At 38.8% G+C, this 23,902-nt stretch overlaps 1 protein-coding gene across 2 annotated transcripts in view; it reads left to right on the forward strand.

The window, feature by feature from the left end:
* Positions 1-23,902, forward strand: part of LOC127214697 (histone demethylase UTY) — a 141,183-nt gene that overhangs the window by 54,452 nt on the left and 62,829 nt on the right. The window contains exons 11-14 of one of the 2 annotated variants that reach the window (XM_051175000.1): positions 4,815-4,913; positions 5,995-6,214; positions 6,955-7,089; positions 7,958-8,053. In XM_051175000.1, coding sequence (XP_051030957.1) covers positions 4,815-4,913; positions 5,995-6,214; positions 6,955-7,089; positions 7,958-8,053 — 550 coding nt within the window. The remainder of the gene's footprint in view (positions 1-4,814; positions 4,914-5,994; positions 6,215-6,954; positions 7,090-7,957; positions 8,054-23,902) is intronic. The other variant, XM_051175001.1, reaches the window with a different exon arrangement.

Here is a 23,902-nt window from a genome sequence, read left to right on the forward strand (position 1 = left end):
GAGGGGAGGAGACGAAGTCTTGCTTCTCTGGGGGGGCCAGCCGGCCTCCGGACTTGCTTCCCTCCTGCTTTGTAACTTTGGTTTGGGCGCTGTTTGTCTACCACATGGGTTTGTCCTCTTTGTCGGGTTGTTCTGTTAGTCACATCCTTCTGTTCCCACTGTTTGTGTCCATTTCTACTCTCCCATGGGTCGACAACTAACTACCCCACCTAAGTTTGACTTTAGATCTGCTGGAGAGCAGGGCTGGGTCTCGAGAGCAGGGCTGGGAGACCCAGCAAGAAAATGAGTGTGCTCATCCCCCACCCCCAGGAATGTGGCAGGGCAGCCAGAGCCCTGGGGCTGAGCTGGAATGGCTGAACAGCCATGGGCCAGGGCCTCCTGGGCAGCCTGGGTGGAGCCATGCCAGAATGGAGGGACGGGGTTATGACTTATGACCCTGCCGCAGTACCTATTTGGCTCCCCAGTGCCAGCCTCCAGGGCTGACCCTTCTCTCCAGATCTTTGTGATTGGGAAACTAATACCCCCTTTTCTCAGAGGCTCCACAATGCCTTACAGGGTTGGTGGAGTTCCTTATGTTCTCTCACCAGGCTATTTGAGATGATTATCAACAGCTTCTACTTGAGGCTAGAAAAATGTCCCTGGGGCCGATGGGCGGCCCACGCAGTTGAAAAACCAAGATTGACTTGGGATTCCTTTTGACTGGCCCAAGTTGGGACTTCAACACTGCTGAAGGTAGAGAGAGCTTAAAAATCTATCGCCAGGCTCTGGTGGCGGGTCTCTGAGGTGCCGCGAGACGGCTCACCAATTTGGCTAAGGTAAAGAGAGCACTCCTTTTGACCCTACCTCAGAAGGCCAGAGAGCTTTGGTGGCTCTGGCCTTCATAGGGCAGTCGGGCCCTGGATATTAGAAAGAAACTCCAGAGACTGGAAGGGTTACAGAAAGTTGAGTTATGTGATTTAGTGAAAGAGGCAGAGAAAGTGTATTAGAGGGACAGAGAAGAGGAGAGAGAAGACAGAGGAAAGACAGTAGAGAGAGAACAGAGAAAAGAGAGAGCAGAGAAAAGAGAAGAAAAGAGAAAAAATATGACAGAAAACAGGAAAAGTTGACTAAAATCTTGGCCGCAGTGGTTAAAGGGAAAAATAGAGAGAAAGGAGTTAGGGAATTTAAAACAGGCCCTAGACAGCTAGGGAACCTGGGCAACAGGACCCCACTCGACAAGGACCAGTGTGCATATTGTAAAGAAAAAGGACACTAGGCAAATGACTGTCCCAAGAAGACAAAAAGGTATTGAAGGTCCTAGCCCTAAGAAAGGATAAAATTAAAGGGAGACGGGGTTTGGACCCCCTCTCTGAGCCCAAGGTGATCCATGGACTGCCTGAAGAACAGTGGACCTTGGCATGGGCCGGGTATCCCACTTGTTCGAGGTTACATCCCACCAGCCAACTGCTTTTTGCCTTTGAATGGAAGGACCCTGCCACGTGCAGAACTGGGCAGCTCACCTGGACCCGACTGTCCCAAGGATTTAAAATTCCCCAACGATGGCCAGGCAAGTAAGAGAATTTCTGGGGACATCTGGATTTTGAAGACTATGGATCCCAGGGTTTGAGACCTTACCAGCTCCACACTACCTACTGACTAAGAAAAAAATTCTCCTGGACCTCAGAGCATCAGGAGGCATTTGATGCCATTAAAAAGGCCCAGCTGAGCACACCTGTTCTACACCTACCTGATGTAACTAAATTTTTACCCTTTATGCAGACAAGTGTAAGGGGGTTGCCTGGAGAGTTTTGACCAAATCCCCAGGGCCATGGAACAGATCAGTTGCTTATCTGTCAAAGATGCTTGATCCTGTAGCCGGGGATGGCCTGGTTGTCTAAAAGCTATAGCGGCTGACAAGTTGACTTTGGGGCATAAAGCAACTATAATAGCCCCCATGCATTGGAGAGCATCGTCTGGCAGCCCCCAGACCGAAGGATGAGCAACGGCTGCATGACTCACCACCAAAGCCTGCTTCTCACTGAGAGAATGAGCGGATTGTGTTCACTCTACCAGCCACCCTCATCCTACCACTCTTCTGCCTGAGGAGACTGATGAACCAATGACTCATGACTACCATCAACTGTTGGTTAAAGAGACTGGGGTTCACAATGATCTTATGGACATCCGACTGGCTGGCCCGCTGGCTGGGGAGACATTGACGGGTTCTCTGATGGGAGCAGTTACATTGTAAAAGCCTGTTTGCTAGGCTTAAGGTGCTCGAGTGGGTGAGACAGCGAGAGTGGAAGCAGCTCTGGGAGGCCTAGTCGACGAAAGGAGGTTTGAAAGTTCCACATCACTTCCAAGTTGGAGATCCAGATTATGTTAGATGTCACCGCACAAGAAACCTTGAGACTCAGTAAAAAGGCCCACTTAGGGGCCAGTCCAGAATATGTCCTCCTCCTCTGACCCACCCCCATGCCACTCCAGGTTATAGGACCCAGGGACAGGATCTTACAACTACTCATTTTTATTCCTCTCTTGTTGCTTACTGTTGGAAAAATTGTTACTTTTGTTAAAAATAATAAGTGAGTGTAGTCCAGATTATGATATTTAGATAACAGTACAGGAGCCTCCCAAGTCAAGAGGAGGCTGCCTCTTAATTTCCTTAGTTCTAAGATTATAACTATTGACAAAAGAAAAAAGGAGGAATGAAAGACTTAAACTAGCAAAGAAATGAAATGAAGCTGGGCTGAATTTGTTAACCACCAGCTCTGAGATAGCAGTATACCAAGAATTCACACTGCCCCTCCTTTCTGCGAGTCAGCAGGTGGTAAATAGGATTCTTAAGAAACAAAGAGATAGCTGCACATCTGGTTTGCCCAGACAAGATTAATTAGCACACCCTGAGGCCCTAAGGTCTGCTGACCCTAATAGCAAGACCATCGGGCCTCAAAGAGTCATGTACTCAGTGGACAGAGTCACACACCCTCCCTAAGCTTGTGGGTTTGCCTTTAAAAACACCTGGGCCTGGGGGATGGGGCTTCTCTCTAGCCTGCCTGCTGAGGGAGCCCATTTGCGCACATGATTCCTGTTCATTAAAGCCTCTTGCTTGTTGCAGCAACTGGACTGGACATTAAGATCTTGGTGGTACCGACTGAAACTGGGAGACTCCTCACTCTGAGCGTCTTACAGAGCCATCCCTGCATCCCTGGGATGAAGCCTGCTTGGTCATGGTGGATTATTTCTCTGTTGTGTTCTTTGGCCAAGCTTTTTATGATGATAATTTTGATAGTGTTTTCAGAATACTTTTTGTTAACTGTTCCATGTATTTGTCTGATTGAATGAAATCTTTTAAGAGAAGTAACTTAAATTTCTGTAAACATACACAGACTATGTAGTTTCTTTTCTTTTACATTGACTCCATAATAATGAAATTCCTGTAGTTCCACACTAAATGGTATGCAATCTATAGATGCCTTTATTCTATGTACAAAATTGAGCCATTGTTTATGCTTGTTTGTAACCTTCCTTTGTGTAGCCTCTGTTCATCAAGTCAATATGTAAGTTGCAAACTAGTGATTTAGTTCCACATTAGTTCTTCACGCAAAAATTGTTCTTTAAAAATCTTCATGATGTTGTTTTAACTGCTTTAAAAAAAAACCAAAAAACTATCAATTTTATTTCTCTGAACTCTGGTAAATCATTGCTGCTGTCTAATCAAGCTGTCTATTCTTTTACTAGTCACTAGGATTATTCTTATTTATTTTTTTTTTTTTTTAGCATTTTTTAAAAACTTCAAGTACATAACTAAGAGGCATTCTTTTGTTTATCTAAAATTATATTCATTTAAAACTTTTTTGGGTGTTCACACTGTTAACAATTTTGGGTGTTTGTATGGTATATGTTTGTGCTCGTATGTGTATATGTGCTTATAAAGGTGAGAGATTGAAACCAAGTGTCCTATCTCTTTCCATATTTTCTTGAGATATTGGACCCTGGATCTCATGTAACTAGAAGTCACCAATTAGCATTGGTACCATTGTAGTACCCATCTTTTGTCTGGGTACCTCCCTCCCTGATTCTGGGATTGAATCACTTTTTTATGGGGGTATTTCTGCACTTAGATCCACATTTTCCCATTCAAAATGCTCTACTGAATAAACCATTTCTTCCAGTTTAATCAGGTACCTTTGCCATGCTACCTGCTTCTTAAAAAGTAAACATCAGGTTGATTAAAGAATAAAAATGTTTGATATTTATGAATATAAACTTGATTCATAAGCTTTGCCTGTGTTATTAAAGATACTGAGATACTTTTGGTGTGTTTTGTCACGCATCATTATAATGTTTAGAGTCTCTCCTTGTTTTCTGTCCAGTCCTTTCATTAAAAGTTGTAAATAGTGTAAATTGACATGGATAAAGTTGCTTTTTTCTTCAAGAAATTACATAAAAAGTAATGTTTATTTTCAATTAGTTTCACAAGGTAAAATGAAATTGATTACAGAATCCTCAAAAGATGATTATCACTTAAACTATTGTAGTGTTAAAGGAAACATTGTGCAGCTTCTTAAGTACTGTTTTGTTTGTTTAGCCCTTAAAATAACAACAGTAAAGAAAATAAGTTTAACTTTTATCAGTCAGTCAATACAATGTGTTAGGAGTTCATTTAATTACAAATTAAAGTATATTCATATTAGAATTCTTATATATAAATCTAGATATATATAATGTAATATATTCCCAATAGCTTGTTATGTCCTGTTGGGATATGTCATTTTGGCAAAGAAGTTATGGATCGATGGGATTTTATTTATAACTGTATTTTCTCTTTTCAGGTGTTATTCAAGTATTGGCAAAGTTCAGGATGCCTTTGTATCTTACAGGCAATCCATTGATAAATCAGAAGCAAGTGCAGACACATGGTGTTCAATAGGGTAAGCCTCTCTACCTTTCTCTTTCAATACACAAACACGTACACTCTACACACTTTTAATTGATATGCAGCAATTTTGAAAGACACTGTGTACTAATATACAAATAAAGCATTTTTTGTTTAATTTTACAAATATTATTTTAATTATATGTATATGTTGTATTTTGCCTACATGTGTGTTTGTGCACTATGTGCATGCTTGGTGACTACAGAAGCCAGGAGATGTTAGTCCCCTGGAAATGTGTCAGGAGCTGTCTTTGTGTGGCTGCAATAGGAACTAGCAAAGCGGCCCAGGGTCTGTACCTGAGTGCGAGGATTGTGGGTTTGGGAAAGAGTGGCTACAAACAATAAAGAAAAGACAGAATATAGGTCAGGGGGGCAGTTCAGTCAATACTGAAATGCCATGAGTTTATTTTTTACTACTCTTATATACCTTATCCAAAAATGGGAATACAGTATCATGTATATGGAACAAACAGACTTTTCTTCCTCACTTATTCCAAGGGTTCAGTAACCACACCTTAGCTGCAACTTCTTGTTCCCTAGCTTTGAAGTCAGGAGTAGCCACACCACAGATTCTGGTCTGTTGTTATTTAGACTAAGACAGCCAAACATCCTACAAAGCCACAACTTTGATCTTTAGGTCTTATGACTGCTGAGGACAGCTTTGAACTCTCTGTCCTTGTTCCAAGATGGAGTTCAGCCATACAACTGGGCCCATACAACTGGAGTTACAGATAGATGGTTGTAAACTGCCAAATGGGTCCTGGGAATCAAACCCAGGTCTTCAGTAAAAACCACCAGTGATTTTAACTAAACAAAGATTTATTTATGCCTGTGTATTTATGTTTGTGTGCCTGCTTGAGCACATGTATGTGTACTATGTGATTGCAGGTACCTGTGGAGGCTAGAAGACAGTGCTGAATCCTCTAGGATTGGAATTATAGACATTTCTTTCTGAGTTGTTATGTGTGTATTGCCAACCAAATCCAGGTCCCTCTGCATGAATAGAAAGTCAGTCATTGAGTCATCCTTGCTGACTATTTAAAGCAAACAAAGAAATCTATTATTTTTCTTTCTAGTGTGCTCTATCAACAGCAAAATCAGCCTATGGATGCTTTACAGGCTTATATATGTGCTGTACAGTTGGATCATGGACATGCAGCAGCCTGGATGGACTTAGGTATTCTTTATGAATCCTGCAACCAACCTCAGGATGCCATTAAATGCTACTTAAATGCAACTAGGAGCAAAAGCTGTAATAATACCTCTGCACTTACATCAAGAATTATGTTTTTACAGGTAACCTCTTAAAATAGAGTATTATGAAGAACAGATTTCCTAATACAGTAATTGACAATTGAATGGTGGCTGAAAAATTGTTAAATATTTATTTTTTTATTATGTTTGTTTTATATGGTTGTACATGTGTATAGGTAATGTGTGTGCCATGGAAGTAATTTGAAGATGAGAGTACATTCTGTGGGAGCCAATTCACTTTTTCCATCATGCAGGTTTCTGTGATTGAATTTAAGGTCTCCGATTTCCCGCTGAGGCATCATAAATAAATCCTTTATTTGACTTTTAGTATTAGCATGTTTCCATATTTTGTAATATTTTATAGTGTTTCTTTAGTTTTAATTCTAATAAGATAGGCAATATTTAAAACATGTTTTATTGCACTTACATATTGTGATGCATATTAATTTACATTTTGTACATTTTAAGAGATATTTTTCAATGTTATCTTCATTCTGTATTTTCATAATTTTAGGGAAAAACATTAACCCTGATTTCATTTCTCATTTTTAATTGAAAATTCATGGGAAATATGAGAACTCAGAAAATCTGAGGATAGCTCTGGTCTATTTCTCCTAAATATATTAATTATCTTCTTTATACTTAAATATTTATCTAAATCCCCAATTAAGAATTTCATTTTTGTAAGACTTAAATACGTATAACATCGAGGAAGATTTAGTGGACTTTATCATACTTAAATAGGCTTGCGTTAAATTTGCTTTTTACATAATTTTTCCTAGGCTCAGTTGTGTAACCATCCACAAGGTAGTCTACAGAATAAAACTAAATTACTTCCTAGTATTGAGGAGGCATGGAGCCTACCAATCCCCGCAGAGCTTACCTCCAGGCAGGGTGCCATGAACACAGCACAGCAGGTGAGAAGTTATATTCTGTAGGTGCCCAGCTTTTAATGGTTTTTCCTATCTATAGTAATAAAAAAAATAATTTCACTAAATAGTGGTTTAGTCTTTAAAATGTAAAGACATTTAAATTAAAACATTTAGTTATATAGGAGTTTGAGATCAAAATTGGACTCCCTTTGAGGTGGGAAGGAACTTGGGGTACCAGTTTAAAACATTTCTGAATGTTCATGATTACGAAGAGATTTCTGCTGGAAAGAGGTTTGTTGATTTTGAAACGTTTTTTAAAAGAAGAAACATATTTGTCCCATGATAATTATGAAGGCAAAGAATCATATTACTACCTTAAAATCTGTGATTTGTTAGGTTGAAAAAACTCATGATCAAAATATTGAACCTATGTTAGACTCTAGTCAGATACTGTTTTCATACCATGTTATATATGCTTACTCTACTCAGAGAAAAGAGGCTTGCCCAGTTATACAAAGAAAAAAACACCATTCCAGCAAATGTGTGTGTCCCAGAAACAAAAGCAGTATATTCATAGATAACTTTTATACATTTCACTGTTATTTTTTAGTTAATTTATTATTATTAAAAATTTTAAAGTTGTTTTACCATCTCTATTCACTGACATTAAAATATATTGAATGTTTACATATAATGAACAGCCATTATACTACTTTGAAACATAACTAACACATAAAGTTTTTGAAAAGTTCATAGGTTTGGAAAATGTATTTACATAGCTTTTTTAGTATCTGAATGCATATATCCCATATGTTTGTAAAAATTTCAATTAATAGTCATTGTAGTCATACTGGACAGAGTTGTTAATGGATTTAAACAAATATTCCTCGTTTTTAAAATAAAATTTCCCCAGAATGTTTCTGATAGCTGGAATAATGGCCACACTGCTTCACATCATCCAGTACAGCAACAAGTTTATACACAGCGCTTCACAGAACAGAATTTACAGGTATGAAGATTTTTTTGTGTGTGTGTTGTTTTGTCATCTGTCTTAGTTGATTTAAAAAAAAAGACATGTGGGTGTTTTTCCCATGTATTAATTATTTTGTTGTGATAAAACATGATATACAGGAGGAAGGTGTGTGTGTGTGTGTGTGTGTGTGTGTGTGTGTGTGTGTGTATACATGTGGGGTGGAGGGCTGGCTTACAGTTTCAAATGGGTTAAGAAACTATTATGGCAGGGAGACATGCTGGCAAACAGCAGGCTGGAGCAGAATGCTGAGAACTCGAATCATGAATAGGAAGCCACAAGCAGAGGAAGTATACTGGGAATGCAAGAGTTTTTCACATTTAAATTCTGACTTGTAACCTACTTCCTTCAGCATTGCTATATGTAAACTTTCTAAATACTGCCATTAAATTAAAACCAAATTTTTAAGTGTTTCAGACTTTGATGGATATTTTGTTCAAACTACCGCAGTCTGAATCATGTCTTGTGTGCCCATGTGCATGCCTAGTGATTGACGAATCCACAAGAGGGGGTAAACTGGAATTTTGAGTTGTGAGCTATGTTTGTGTTGGGAATCAAATGTAGGTACTGGGAAAGTAGTCATGCCTTTTAACTACTGAGCCATGTCTAGTGCCCCCTCCCCTTATTTTCATGCCTCACAAATTGAGGCATTTAAAAAATTGGTTAACTTATATGACTTGACATTAACGTGTACACATAGGAATTACAAGTCTTCTTTTACATGATAGATAAAGGCCTGTAAAATACTTTCTTAAAATATTACTTTTACTTATGTGTATTGAAGATTTCCCTGAATGTATGTCTGCACCACCAACAAGCTTGGTTTCTGTGGACGCCAGAACAGGGAATTGTTTCTCCTAGAAATGGAATTACATATGGTTCTGAGCTTCCACATGCGTGCTTGGAATTGGATCCCAGTCCTCTGGAAGAGCAGATCCCAGAGCCATTTTTTCATCCTTAATTTCTGACTAGTAATATATAATATTCAGCTGCTTTTCTTTCTGTAAAAATGTCCTCTGTTTTCAACTACATTTTAAAAGATATACTTCTTTGTATGTGTGTGGATATGCATAAATACCTTGTATGTATGGGAGGAATAAGGTGACTGTACACTTTTGACCTGGGTATTAAAACTGAACTCAACTAAAGTCTGCTCTTGGTTCCTGAGCTATTTCCACTAAAATGGTTTGTTTGGGTTTCTGAGAGTTTTAATTACAAGTGTGGCTGGCCTAGAGTTTACTGTAGACCAGGCTGATGTAGAGATTCTCCTGCCCATGCTTCCCAACTGCTAGGATTAAAGAAGTGTGCCACCACCCAACACCTGGCAAAAGTGATTTAACACATATAGATGAAATGTATCAGTTATTTTCTAAATTATACAAGCACATCTTATTTATTTATTTTCTTATTTTATTTATTATTCTTATGTAGGGTGATGCCTTCCTGGAAAGGTCATCTAAATCTGTCAAGTCATTTGGAGTAGGGAGTAGGCCCTCCTTCTAGAGACTTCATTAAGGGAGTATCCCTCCATGGGGAACATGCTCCCAAAGTCCTTTTGTGCACCTGGAGTGCATCCTGGTTCCACTGTCTGAGGTCCCTTAGACTGCCCAGGCCTTCTAACTGAGATCCACGTTCAGGGGGTCTGTCCCATGCTGGATTCCCAGCTATCAGTCTGGGGGCACGTTAGCTCCTCCTTGTTCAGGTCAGCTGTCTCTGTGGGTTTCTATAACCTGGTCTTGTCCTCCCTCTCTGCATCTGGATTTGAGTTCGGCTCAGTGTTTAGCTGTGGGTGTCTCCTTCTGTTTCCATCAGCTACTAGATGAGGGCTCTATGATGTCATATAACTTAGTTATCAATCTCATTATCAGGGAAGGGCATTTATGGTAGCCTTTCCACTGATGCTCAGATTGTTAGTTGGGGTCAGTCTTGTAGGTCTCTACAGTCAGTTTTCTCTTCAAACATATAATGGCTCCCTTTTTTATGGTCTCTCTCTCACTTCCTCTCCTTCTCCCTCTCCTTCTCTTTCTCTTTCCCGCTGTGTCTATTCCTCCCCAGACTCAATCTTCCTAGTCCCACTTGCTTTCCTCTCCTCCCATTCTTTCTCTTAGTACCCTGTCCACTCACTGCCCCTGTTGCTCTTTTGATACAATTATTGTCTAAAAAAACATAAACCCAAGAGTCAGTGCCCATGTGGAGTTTATTGGTATAGGGGAAAGAAAGGGGGTTAGCTGATGGCCAACCAAAAGCAGGGGAGAGAGAGAAGAGAGAGAGCAAGGGAGAGAGAGAGACAGAGAGACAGAGAGACAGAGAGAGAGAGAGAGAGAGAGAGAGAGAGAGAGAGAGAGAGAGAGCGCTATATTTGCACATGCTTAACTGCTTACCCTGGCAGCCAGGTAAAACCTGGCAGCAAGGTAAGGCTGACATAGAGAAGACATGGCCATGAGCATCTTGCCCGTCATCAGGGGGCAGGGTCAGCAGACTGCTGGTTCCCAACATTCCCACCTCTTATTGTTATTAAAAAGGTCTTGGGACAGTGATCATCTTTGGGAGAATGAGAAAGCTGAGGTACTGCCACGTCCTGGTAGCTGGTTGTTTCATCGCAGTCCTGACTATAAGGAAGTCTGGCGTCTTTTTGAGACCTGGCATGATGTTAGCAGAACAGAGGACAAGGTTAAGTTTAGAAAAAAAGTCTTTTTCTATGTCCTGGTACTTGAGGGGAGAATTGTAAAATGAGGGAGAAGTTCCTGGGTTGAGGGAAGGGAATCCTGGGACCAGGGAAAGGTTGAATATTTATTTGGAGTGAATCTGACCTGTTTGGATGGGTTCAATTCCGCTCCCTGGAACTTACAAGAATATTTTGAGTTTGTGAAAACATAAATATTAAGACATATTAGCAGCATACTCATGTTAGAAACGATTTGGCTGAAAGAATTAACATTTATACAACTGACATGTTTAGCACAGTGAAAAGCACCTTAATTGTGAGCTTATAGTTAAGTTATGATCGCATAGTGGCATAGTATGGTGCTTAGTACTCTGTCAGAATTGGATTAGTAGCTCATTAAAACTTTATGATTAATGGTAAGAGTATAAAGAGTAGTAACCTTAAAACATCAATTTCTGAAATCTGTTTTGTAACAATTGGAACCTTGGCTGCTGCTTTAAGCTGACAAAGCTACCAGTTGTCAGAAGCATCAGAATTCTTGAGAAGGATAAAATTTTACCTGAATGATTAGAGAGTAACAGGGACTTACTAGCTGGCAGCATGGACAGCCACCCCCAGGTCCTCCACAGTTGTTGAGGTTAGAGGCATGAGACCTGTGGATTAAGAGCTTTTGGAAGACTTACCTACAGTTGGCCCAAGCAACTTGGAGAAAGTCAATTCCACTGCCCTCTTCTCCATGGTCCTTAGAGCCCTTTGTAGCAGTTGATGAAAGGCAGGATTGCTCAGTGGCTAGTGTTACCACTTTTGTGGGTGGAGTTCCTTCAGTGTCCATCAGTCTTCTTGGAGGAAATGGGTGGTGCCAGCAGCTGGCCTGTCTCTCTTGTTATAAAAGCTTTTTAATGAAACATTTTAAATGCCATATTCTCTAGATCTCTGAGCATTTGAGGGCTGTCTGGCTGTTTAGTATATTTTAGTATACAAAAATGTGTCTTTAGTTACTTGCCTTAAGCACATAGGTGGCTAGGTAAGGCTTTATCCCTGTAATTAATTAATCTGCCTGGAAAACTGGATCTAAGCTGAAAGGCTATGGAGGAATGTTTTACTCAGAGCACTCTAGCCTGACTGTAACTGGTTTTAACTTAGGTTAGACTTACAGATGGAAAGGACAAAGAGTAGAGAAAACTCCCTTTGATAATAGAAGCTTAACTTTTATAAACAGCTTAAAGGAAGGATTGGGTGACATAAATATTTTGTTACTTTGAAATAGACCTTTATAACCTTAAATGTTTACCATCATTTAAAGACACATAATGATTTAGAAATATTTGAGACTTAGTTCAGTTGAATTTAAGTTGTGTAGAGTTAGCTTACATTTGCATATACAGCTATATTAAACAGAACTGGGTAAAAATGAGAAGGATCAGAATGTGAAGCTATGTGTAACATAGTCAGTGAAAAACAGAAATTAGAGACAAAGGATAAAAGGTAAAAGGTAAATGAATGACAAGTTCTGTCGGCGGCAGAAGCTGGCTAGACTGTCCCCCTGCCTAGGCAGCTAGGGTAGCAGAGGGAAGAACCATGCTGGTTGAAGCTAGGCCACATGGTCAAGATGGCTGCTGCCATAAACACATTCCCAACAGCTGACAGAAGTCATAAAGTTTTGAGATATAATTTTGTTGGCTTTTTACTCTCCATGACTGAGGCAGAAGGATTTGTGAAACTAACAGGACACCAGAGTCCAAAAAGACCACCGTAGGTCTGAGAAATGTATGTACCAGTCTAAGGGCAGTGCTAGGGTATAAAACCCGAGAGACCCCTTGTGGGTCTGAGAAACGAATGCAATAGTGGTGCTAGGCCTAGCACAAAATCTGAAAACCTCATTCCTGGGGGAAAATGAAAAACTCTCAGAGTATCTTCAGCATATGCTGCCTCAGCCCAGCCCACTGTGAGCCACTGGCATCTGCACAGAGAAGAAACTAAGCAGCAGAGCAGCAGAGAGGACAAACAAGAGAGTGAGACATTTGAACAGGAATATAAGTTGCCTAGTGAGACAGGACACTTCTAGGCGGAGGGAGGTTCCCGCCCTGAGACAGGCTGCAGTTGCGGCAGGCAGGAGAGTTTTAGTGTGGTGGGAAGATAACAGAAGCAAGTTTAGGGAAAGAGATTGTTTAGCAGAGAGGTAGAAAAAACTCCTTCCATATACCTGTTTGCTGGCAGTAATTGTGGCCAATTTGACTTATTTTGTAGGGGATGTATAGACTGGTTTATTTCCCATGGGTGAATTAAAAACTGGCCAATCATTTTTGGAACTTATCAGCCAAGGGCAAGTTGCCTGATAAGGACTCAGCAGTCTGAAGGCAGGAAGACTTGAAGCTGGAATCTTAACTCACACGTGGAAAATATCACAGATGCTAAGGAAACAAGTTACAATGAAAAAGGATACCTTACCAAATTGTAGCCAGTGTGGGATGGTATTTCCAGTGATCAGGTGGATGGAAGTAGACTGCTGGTTGGTAATCAGGGTCTCCAAATGCCTTAGGCTGGCCAACCAACCATAGGCGGCCACCCAGTACTCCAGGAGGGCCTGACCAAGTCACTGCACCAGTGTTGTTCTTTTCTACAATTCCTGCCTAAGAGACACAAAACAAGAGACTCAGTGCCCATGTGGAGTTTATTAGAGGGGAGAGAAAGGGGGATAGCTGGTGGCCAACTGAAAGTAGAAGAGAGAGAAGGGAGAAAGAGAGCAAGGGAAAGAGAGTGAGAAAGAACTGGGGGAGAGAGAGAGAGAGAGAGAGAGAGAGAGAGAGAGAGAGGGAGGAATGCTTGTTGTGCTTGCTTTAAAGGGAAACTTGCTCATGAGTAACTGAGTCCCCTGACAGCCAGGTAAAGCTTGAGCAGCCAGTTAAGTCATGACTTAGAGAAGATATGGCCATGAGCATCCTGTCCATCATCAGGAGACTAGGTCAGCAGACTGCTGTTTCCCAACACCCCCCCCCCCATCCCCTCCCAATATGCTCAGAAACTCTTGTTCCTTTCCCCTTCTGTGAGGGACCTTGTTGACTCTCTTAGATCCTCCTTGTATCCTACTTTCTCTGGCAGTATGAATTATAGGCTGGTGATCCTTAGCTCTAAGTCTAAAATCCATATATAAGTGAGTACATACCATGCTCCTCTTTTTGTGACTGGGTTACTTCATTCAGGATGATTTCTTCAAGTTCCATCCACTTGCCCGTGAATTTCAATATTCCATCCCCCCCCCCCCCCACACACACACAGGGTAGTATTCCATTGTGCAGATGTGTTACATTTTCCTTATCCATTCTTCACTTTAGGGGCATCTAGGTTCCTTCCAGGTTCTATCTATTACAAATAATGCTGCTATGAACATAGTTGAGCACATGTCTTTTGTTGCATGGATGTGGATCATTTTGGTATATACCAAAGAGGGGGATTGCTGGGTCCTGTGGTAGACTGACTCCCATTTTCCTGAGGAACCACCATACTGATCTTCAGAATGTCTATACAAGTTTGCACTCCCACCAGCAATGGGAGTGCACACACATCCTCTCCAGCATAAGTTGTCATTGTTGTTTCTAATTTTAGCCATTCTGGCAGGAGTAAGATGGTATCTCAAAGTTGTTTTGATTTACATTTCCCTGATAGCTAAAGATGTTGAGCACTTTCTTAAGTGTCTTTCAGCCTTTTTGATTTCCTCTATTGAGAATTCTTTCTTCAGTTCTGTACCCCATGTTTTTTAATAGGGTTATTTGGTGTTTTGTTGACTAGTTTCTTGAGTTCTTTGTATATTTTGTCACCTGTGGGGTTGGTGAAAATCGTTTTCCAGGGTGTGGGCTGCCATTTTGTCTTGTCCACTGTGTCCTTTGCATTACAGTAGCTTCTCAGTTTGAGGGGGTTTCATTTATTAATTATCGGTCTCAGTGTCTGCGCTAGTGGAGTTATGTTCAGGAAGCCATCTCCTGTACTAATTTGTTCAAGGGTACCTCCCACTTTCTCTTCTAAGAGGTTCAGTGTGGCTGGATTTATGTTGGGGTCTTTGATCCAATTTGACTTGAATTTTGTGCATAGCTATAGATATGGAACTATTTGCAGTCTAGTTGTGCCAGCACCATGGGTTGAAGATGCTTTCCTCCTCCATTGTATTCTTTTAGCTGTTTTGTCAAAAACCAAGTGTTTGTAGATGTGTGGGTTAATTCGATTTGATTCCATTGGTCTATCTCCATATTTTTGTGCCAATACTAAGTTGTTTTCAGGATTATACCTCAGGGATGGTGATGCCTCCTGAAGTTTCTTTATTGTACAGGGTTGTTTTGGCTATCCTGTTTTTCCATATAAAATTGAATATTATCCTTCCAAGGTCAGTGAATAAATGTGCTGGGTCTTTTGGGGATTGTATTGAATCTGTAAATTAAGTTTGGCAAGTTTGCCATTTTTACTCTGTTTATTGTACCTTTGTAAGAGCTTGGGAGATCTTTCCATTTTCTGGTATCTTCTTTCATTTCCTTCTTTAAAGGCACAAAGTTCTTGCTATATAGGTCTTTCATTTGTTTGTTAATTTGGACCTCAAGATATTTTATGTTGTTTGTGGCTATTGTAAAGTGTGATGTTTCTCTGATTTCTTTCTCAACCTTTTATTGTCTGTATATAGTAGGGCTACTGATTTTTTTTTTTGAGTTTATCTTGTATGCTGCTAGTTTGCTGAAGGTATTTATCAGCTGTAGGATTGATTGCCTGGGAGAGTTTTTTGGTTGCTTATGTAAACTATCATATCATCTGCAAACAGAGAAAGTTTGACTTCTTCCTTTCCAATTTGTATCTCCTTTTGCTGTCTTATTGCTATAGCTAGAACTTAAAGTACAATATTAAAGAGATATGGAGAGGGCAGCCTTGTCTTGTTCCTGATTTTAGAGGAATTGCATTTAAGCTTTTCTCCTTCAGGTTGATGTTGGCTCTTGATTTACTCGATATTACTTTTAATATGTTTAGATATATTCCTGTTATCCCCAATGTCTCCAAGACTCTTATCATGAGAGGGTGTTGAATTTTGTCTAAGGCTTTTTCAGTATCTAGTGAGATGATCATGTGGATTTTTTTCAATTTGTTTATATGGTGGATCACATTGATAGCTTTTCATATGTAAATTATCCCTGCAACCCAGGGATGAGGTAAATTTGGTCATGGTGGATAATTTCTCTGATGTGTTGTTGGATTTGATTTGCCAGTATTTTATTGAGTATTTTTGCATCAAAGTTCACGAGGGATATTTGTCTATAGTTCTCTTCCTTGGTTTTGTCTTTGGGTGTCTTGGGTACCAAGGTATTTGTGGCTTTGTAAAAAGAATTTGGGCATGAACCTTCTGCATCTATTGTGTGGAAAAATTTGAAGAGTATTGGTATTAGCTCTTCTTTGAATTTCTGGTAGAATTCTGCACTGAAGCCATCTGGCCTGGGCATTTTTGGTTGGGAGGCTTATGATTCTAGTTTATTAAGGGTTATAGGTTTATTTAACATGCTTATCTGTTCTTGATTTAATTTTGGTAAGTGATAGTTATCCAGAAATTTGTTCATTTCCTTTGAATTTTCAAATTTTGTGGAGTGTAGGTTTTCAAAGTATGACCTGAACATTGTCCGGATTTCCTTAGTGTCCATTGTTATGTTCCTTTTTTCGTTTCTGATTTTAATTTGCTTGTACTCTCTCTGCTTTTTTATTAGTTTGGATAAAGGTTTATATATCTGGTTGATTTTCCCAAAAAACAAACTCTTTGTTAATTTTTTTTGTTGTTGTTTGTTTGTTTGTTTTGTTTTCCTGGTTTCTACTTTTTGATTTCAGTCCTCAAATTGATTATATCCTGGCATCTTTTCCTCTGGGGTGAGTTTGCTTCTTTTTGTTCGAAGGCTTTCAGTTGTTCTGTTAATTCTCTAAAGTGACTATCCTCCGTTTTCATAAGGACACTTAGTGCAATGAACTTTCCTTGTAGCATTGCCTGCAAAGTGTCCCATGAGTTCGGGTATGTTGAATTCTAGGAAGTCTTTATTTTGTTTCTTTATTTCTTTTTTGACCCGTATGATGAAATTGTGCATTGTTCAATTTCCATGAGTTTGTAGAGTTTCTGCTATTTGTGTTGTAGTTGAATTCCAACTTTAAAGCATGATGGTCTGATAAGATACAGGGGACTATTCCAGTTTTTTTTTTTTTTTTTTTTTTTTGTGTGTGTGTGTGTGTGTGTGTGTGTGTGTGTGTGTGTGTGTATCTGTTGAATTTTGTTATGTTGCCTATTGGTTGATTTTAGAGAAGTTTCCATGTGGAGCAGAGGAGAATGTATATTCTTTTGTGTTTGGAAGGAATGTTTTATAGATGTCTATTAAACCCAATCGAGGCATAACTTCTGTTAGTTCTTTTTTTCTTTGTTAAGTTTCTGACTGGTAGTCTTGTCTAGCAGTGAAAATGGCGTGTTGAAGTCTCCCATTAAGAGTGTGTGAGGTTTTATGTGAGGTTTGGAGTTTTGGTATCATTTCTTTTACGAATGTGGGTGCCTTTGTTTTTGGCATATAGATGCTCAGAATTCAGACTTTGTGCTGATGGATTTCTCCTGCAATGAATACGAAATGACCGTCTTCTCTTTTGATTGATTCTGGTTTCTCTTTTGATCGATTCTGGTTTGAATTCTAACTTGTTAGAAATTAGGATAGCCACACCTGCTTGCTTTTTGGGTCCATTTAGTTGAAGAGCTTTTCCCAACCCTTTACACTGAGGTAATGTCTGTCTTTGAAGCTTACATATGTTTGTTGTATGCAGCAAAAGGATGGATTCTGTCTTTGTATCCATTCTGTTAGCCCGTGTCTTTTTATAGGCAAGGAAAGAACATTAATGTTGAGAGAGAGTAAGGACCATTGATTGTTAGTGCTTGTTTGTTTTAGATTTGTTGTTGGCAGTGGTATTGTGAATATATTTTCCCAGCTTTACCCTTCGGTTCTGGTGTAGTGGGATTATCTATTGCCTATGTCTTTGTTAACATAGTTAACTACTTTGGGTTGGAGTTTTTCTCCCAGAACTTTCTGTAGAACTGGATTTGCAGATATGTATTGTGAATTCTGGCTTTGTCATTAAATATCTTGCTTTCTCTGTCTATAATGATGGACAGTTTTGCTGGATATAGTAGCCTGGGCTGTCATCCATGGACTCTCAGTCCTTGTAGAATATTTATCTAGGACCTTCTGGCCTTAAGAGTTTCCATGGAGCAGTCAGGTGTAATTTTAGAAGTCTGCCTTTGTATGTTACCTGACCACTTTTCTTCGCTGCTCTTAATAGTCTTTCTTTGTTCTATATGTTAGATGTTTTGATTATTATGTGTCCAGGGGTCGTTTTTCTTTAGTCCTGTTATTTGCTGTTTGTTTTGCTTTTTGAACTTTCATGGGCATGTCCTTCTTCAGATTTGGAACATTTTCTTCAAGGATTTTGTTGAATATGTTTTCTGCACCTTTGATCTGGGCTTCTTCGCCTTCTTCTGTGTCTATTATTCTTAAATTTGGCCTTTTCATGGTGTCCCACATTTCCTGGATATTTTGTGTTAAGGATTTGTTGGATTAAGATTTTCTTTGGTTGATAAATCTATTTCCTCTAGTTTATCTTCAACCCCTGAGATTCTTTCTTCCATCTCTTGTATTCTGTTGGTTATTGCTTGCATGTGTAGATACCGATAATTTGCCCAGTTTATATATATATATATATATATATATATATATATATATATATATATATACAGCATTCCCTCAGTTTGTGTTTTCTGTATTGTCTCTATTTCAGTTTTCAAATCTTGAACTGTTTTCTTTACTTGTTTAATTGTTTTTTTCTTGGCTTTCTGTACTTTCTTTAAGAGATTTGTTCATTTTTTTTTCTTTTTTTTTTTTTTTTGGCATGGTCTTTTTCTCTATTTCTTCCTATTTTTTGTTTATTTTTTTCTTACATTGTTTAAAGGGATTTTCTCATATCATCTTTGATGGCAGTTGATGGGATCCAAAGATTAGGCGAGTGAGGCCTCAAGGTGGTCCTGCATGGATAGGAGGGTTTGGTGTGCTCAGAGCAGCCCCATGAAGTTCCATGGATGTGGTGGGATTGTAGGACCCACAGTCTGTTCCAGTGATCATGTGGAGCAGTGAGCCAGCAGGACCAAGGCCCTAGGACAATTTTTATCTTAGGTTTTCTGATTTGGGTTAAGATGAAATCTAAAAGCATTGATTATTTCTCTGTTTTGTAAGCATGGTTAACATTAAGAACAGATACTCGTTGTCTACATGTGTTCCCTTTTTTTGTACTTTCTTCATATTTTATTTCTATTTAAAACAAATTTAAATATATTTTCTTTTTATTCTTTTTCTCTCCCAAGTTCTTCCACATGTTTTCCTTTCCATACCCATTGAACTTTAAGTTTGTCCTTCATCAAAACAAAATCCTCAAAACCAAAATAAATAAATAAAGCCATGCCCCAGAAAAACAAACTGTAGGGTAAGATAAATAAGAACACAGAATGAAACCTGTTAAGTCCATTATATGTTGATCAACTACTGAACATGAGGTCTGCTCTACAGTGATTGATATAGCCGATGTCACACAGTTGGACAAAACTAATATTTCCTCCTCCAGCAGTTATTAGAGACAGTGTAGTTGTTAACCTTTATCCTAGTCAGTATATTTTTATTCATTCCTATAAAAATATATTCATGTATAAATGTTATGTATATGTATATGAAGCAAAGTATAATAGAGCAAAAGCTTCACATTGAAGTTGGATAACACAAATCAGAAGGAAAAGAGCTGAGGAGAAAGAAGCAAGAGTCAGAGATCCACTTGTTTCCACATTAACACTAAATTGGAAGCTGTAATATATATGTACTTTTAATTGATTTTACTTTTTTAATGTTTCATTGTTTATTTCAGTTAGTGAAGATATTTTCTCATTCTGTACGTTACCTTTTATCAAATGATGCTGTTATGTATTATGTGTTTAAGTTCCATGAAGGCTCATTGTCAGTTATTGGCCTCAGGGTCTTATTCAAATAGCCTTTTTCATTAACTATAAATTATATCCTTTGTATGGTTTTTTTTTTTATCACATTAAGTTTTTGGGTTTTACCTTGACTTCTGTGACCCATGTGGAGTTGTTTGATGCAGGTTGAGTGATAATGATTGAGTTTTTTTTCCTACTGTAGTAGTTTTCCAGTTTGGGTAGCAGCATGTTTTGAAGATCATATCTTTTCTTCCAGTGTATATGTAAAATGTATACTTTTTGTACTCCTTCAGATTTGTAGTCATTTCTGAATTCGTGAACAACTATTATCTTTTTTAATGTCTTTATATCAGTGTGGCAAGTTTAAAAGAGGCAGTAACTGAATCTGTGGCCTCCTTACCACAGATGGAAGATAACTATATTTAGGAAATTTTTTTCTTTGTTGTTTTCATAATAGCTTTCACTGCAAGGGAGAAGGGAGGGAGGAGAAATGGGGGGAAGGAGAGGGGGCAAAGCAGAACATGAGGGATCAGGAAAGTGGAGTTGGGAGAAGAACAGAGAAAGAACGCGAGTTAAGAGATACCTTAATACAGGGAGTCATTGAGGTTATGGAGAAATCTGGCACTAGAGAAAGGTCTACAGATCTACAAGTCTGACCTCAACTAACAATTTGAGCAACAGTGGAAAGGCTACCATAAATGCCTTTCCCTGATACTGAGATTGATAACTAACTTATATGCCATCATAGAGCCCTCATAAGCAGCTGATCAAAACAGAAACAAACACCCACAGTTAAACTCTGAGCTGAACTCCTGGAATTCAGTTGCAGAGAGGGGGAAGTGATAAGAAAAGGGATCAAAACAAAGGTACAGTAACCCACACAGACAGCTGACCTGAACAAGGGGGAGCTCATGGACTCCCAGACTGATCAGCATTTGACCGACTCAGATCCCCTGAATGTTGGTCTCAGTTAGAGGGCCTAGGCAGTCTATAAGACCTCAGAGAGTGGAACCAGGATGTATTTCTGGTACACAAAAGGACCTTGTGGACACATCCCCCATGGAGGGATACTCCCTTAACCTAGAGACAGGAGAGAAGTCCTAGTCCCTAATCCAAATGACTTGATAGATTTAGATGACTCCTCCTGGAAGGCATCACCCTACAAATAGGAGCCATGGGAAGATGGAAGGGAGAGGGAACTGGGATCGATATGTAAAATAAAAAAAATGATAATAGTAAAAGGAAAACAACTTAAAAGGAAAAAAAAAATGCTACATTCCATTCTTGTTTTCTGTTTTTAAAAAATCAGATATTTAAACCACTTTAAAGTTAACTATACACCTTATGTGTTAGTGTGTTTTTATTTGGTTCTTTATTTTAATACTTATTTTTTAACCTTATTTACACAGATCAGTCATTGCTATTCAAGTTATGTCTATACATTGTAAGCCTTTTCTCATGAGTATTCAACTTTCTATGATTAAAGAAAGACATACAAATTTATGGTCTGCCCTCCAGTTTGCTTTTTCTAGAAAGTGGACTTTCACTAAAGGAATTTGTCAGTGAAAACTTCTTTGGTGTGGCCAGAAATGGTGGTACAGGACTTGGTTTCAATCTCTTTTACTCCAAAGACCCAGCAAGGCAGATCTCTGATTTTTGAGGCCAGCCTGGTCTATAAATGACTGCCAGGCAATCAAGGGTTGCATGTAAGACCTTCCCATCAAAGCCCAATGCTTTAGTGTACAGTTAGAGGAAAAAATATACAGCTGCTACTTTTAAATATGTGTTGGATTATTTTCTGATTGTCAAACTTTTGAAATTAATTTACATACCAGGACAAGAATTAAAAAATAATGTTTTTTTTTTTTTTTTTTTTTTTTTGTATATGGGTGTTTGGCCTGCATGTATCTTTGTGTTTTACGTGCATGTGATGTCTAAAGTGGGTAGAAAACACTTCAATATCTCCTGGAAATGGAGTTACAGATGGCTGTGGGATGCCATGTGGCAATTGGATATTGAACCCTAGTCCTCTGAAAGAGCAGCTCAGAGTTCTCAAGCACTGAGCCATCTTTCCAGCCCTAATTTTTTGTTCTGTTGCTTTTTGAAGAGGAAAAAAAAGATCTCACTGTGCAGGTCTGGCTTGTTGCAAACATATGTGTACCCCCAAGTACTGGGGAGAGACAGAGAGACAACACACAGGGACATGGAGAAACAAAGGTATAGAAAGACACAAAGAGAAAAAGAGAAACAGAACAGCAAGAGGTACAGATAAAAGAAGAATAAAGAACATGCAGAGAAGCAATTGTGTGTGAGTCAGTTACTTTTTCCCCTTAGACTTTAGTTCCTTCTCTTCTTTTTAGTTCCCCATTTTTGAACCCTGAGCAAAAATCCTGGCTGTCCTCAAACTCATGTGGACCAACCTAACCTTGAACTCATAGAGTTATTCTCTACCATACCCGTACCTGACCAGAGTTTTTAAGAGCTCATCATAGGATTGTTCTTTTACGTTCTTCCTCATTTAACATTAAAGTATTGGCATTCTCTTTCTATAAAGTTTAATGTAACAAGTTTTAATACTGTACACTTCTGATTATAAACTGTGTTAGAATAGATTGAGATTTTTGTCATCAAATCTTAACTAGAGGAATAAAACTTATTTGGATATATAGGTAACTTCTGGGTTTAATTTTTATTAAAGCAAAGCCTATTACTGGTATTCTTTTACATACAGTTTTTCCAGTGAATAATGTTTCTTTTCTTTTTTGTTTTTTCCAGTCAGGGTTTCTCTGTGCAGCTTGGGAGGCTGTCCTCAAACTCACAGAGATCTGCCTGCCTCTGTCTCCTCTGAGTTCTGTGATTAAAGGCGTGTGCCACCAACATATAGCTTGAATAAATATACAAAATACAGTAATTCTAGTATTTATTGTTGATGAGTTTCTTCTAAATAGTTATTAGTTATTTCATCTGAGAATTATCTACTGGGATCAGCTTATGGTACTGAATATAAATGTTGAATTTTCTTCTGTGGCTGGACAGATGGCTCAATGCACTAACTGATCTTCCTGTGGTTCTGAGTTCAATTCTCAGTAACCACATGGTGTCTCACAACCATCCATAATGAGATCTGTGCCCTCTTCTGGCCTGCAGGGATAGGGTACATGCACACAGAATACTGTATATATAATAAATAAATAAATCTTTAAAAAAAAAAGCAAACAACCAAGAAACACTTTTCTATGTGTCTTAGACTTTGACTATTTGTGGCAGTGTTCCCTCTGTGTCTGTTTCTCTTACTTACTACTATTACTTTATATCCCAATTTAGAAAAATTTATCAAGGCTGGAGTGAGTGTTTCAAGCTACTTCAAGCACTTGGCTACTCTTGAAGAAGATATAGGATAGATTCCCAGTATCCATAAGGTGGCTCACAACCATCTTTAACTCTCCAGTTCTGGAAGTCTGATGCCGCAACAGGCTTCTGTTGGCATGACATGCACATACTTTTGCAGGCAAACACCTCATAAAATCTAAAATAATAATAACAACAACAACAACAACAATAATAATAATAGTAACAACAACAATAATAAATACATAATAAAAATACATAAGCTGGGGACTTTGGAAATGTACATGGTCAGAGAACATGAATTTCAATACTAAATATACTCTACTCTCATAATTTAAAAAAACAAAATTGTTAATACATCTTTTTCTAGTTTACAAAGTTCAACACATGTACAATGTATATTAAATTTACTATAAATCTTAATAAACTCTTTGTGTCTATGACTGTACCAGGCAGATGCATTGTTTAGTTTATGTTTACAGGTATAATAGTTTGGTATAAGAATATATATGTCTTTCCCTCCCTTCTCCTTCCCTCCTTCCCTCCCGTTTACTCTCTCTACCCTCTCACATGCACTCTAACCACCCTCCCCTCTCATCCCCCCACCCCAATTCCATATGTAGGGGAATGCTATACAGTTGGGGTCATGTAAGTCTGACAGGTCCTGTGAAGTAGGGACTAGGGCTTCTCTCCTGTCTCTAGATTAAGGCAGTTATCCCTCCATGGAGGATGTGTTCACAAGGTCCATTTGTGCACCAGGAATACATCCTGGCTCCACTGTCTGAGGTTAAAA

Source organism: Phodopus roborovskii, unplaced genomic scaffold (assembly GCF_943737965.1).
Source record: "Phodopus roborovskii unplaced genomic scaffold, PHOROB, whole genome shotgun sequence".
Taxonomy (NCBI): Eukaryota; Metazoa; Chordata; class Mammalia; order Rodentia; family Cricetidae; genus Phodopus; species Phodopus roborovskii.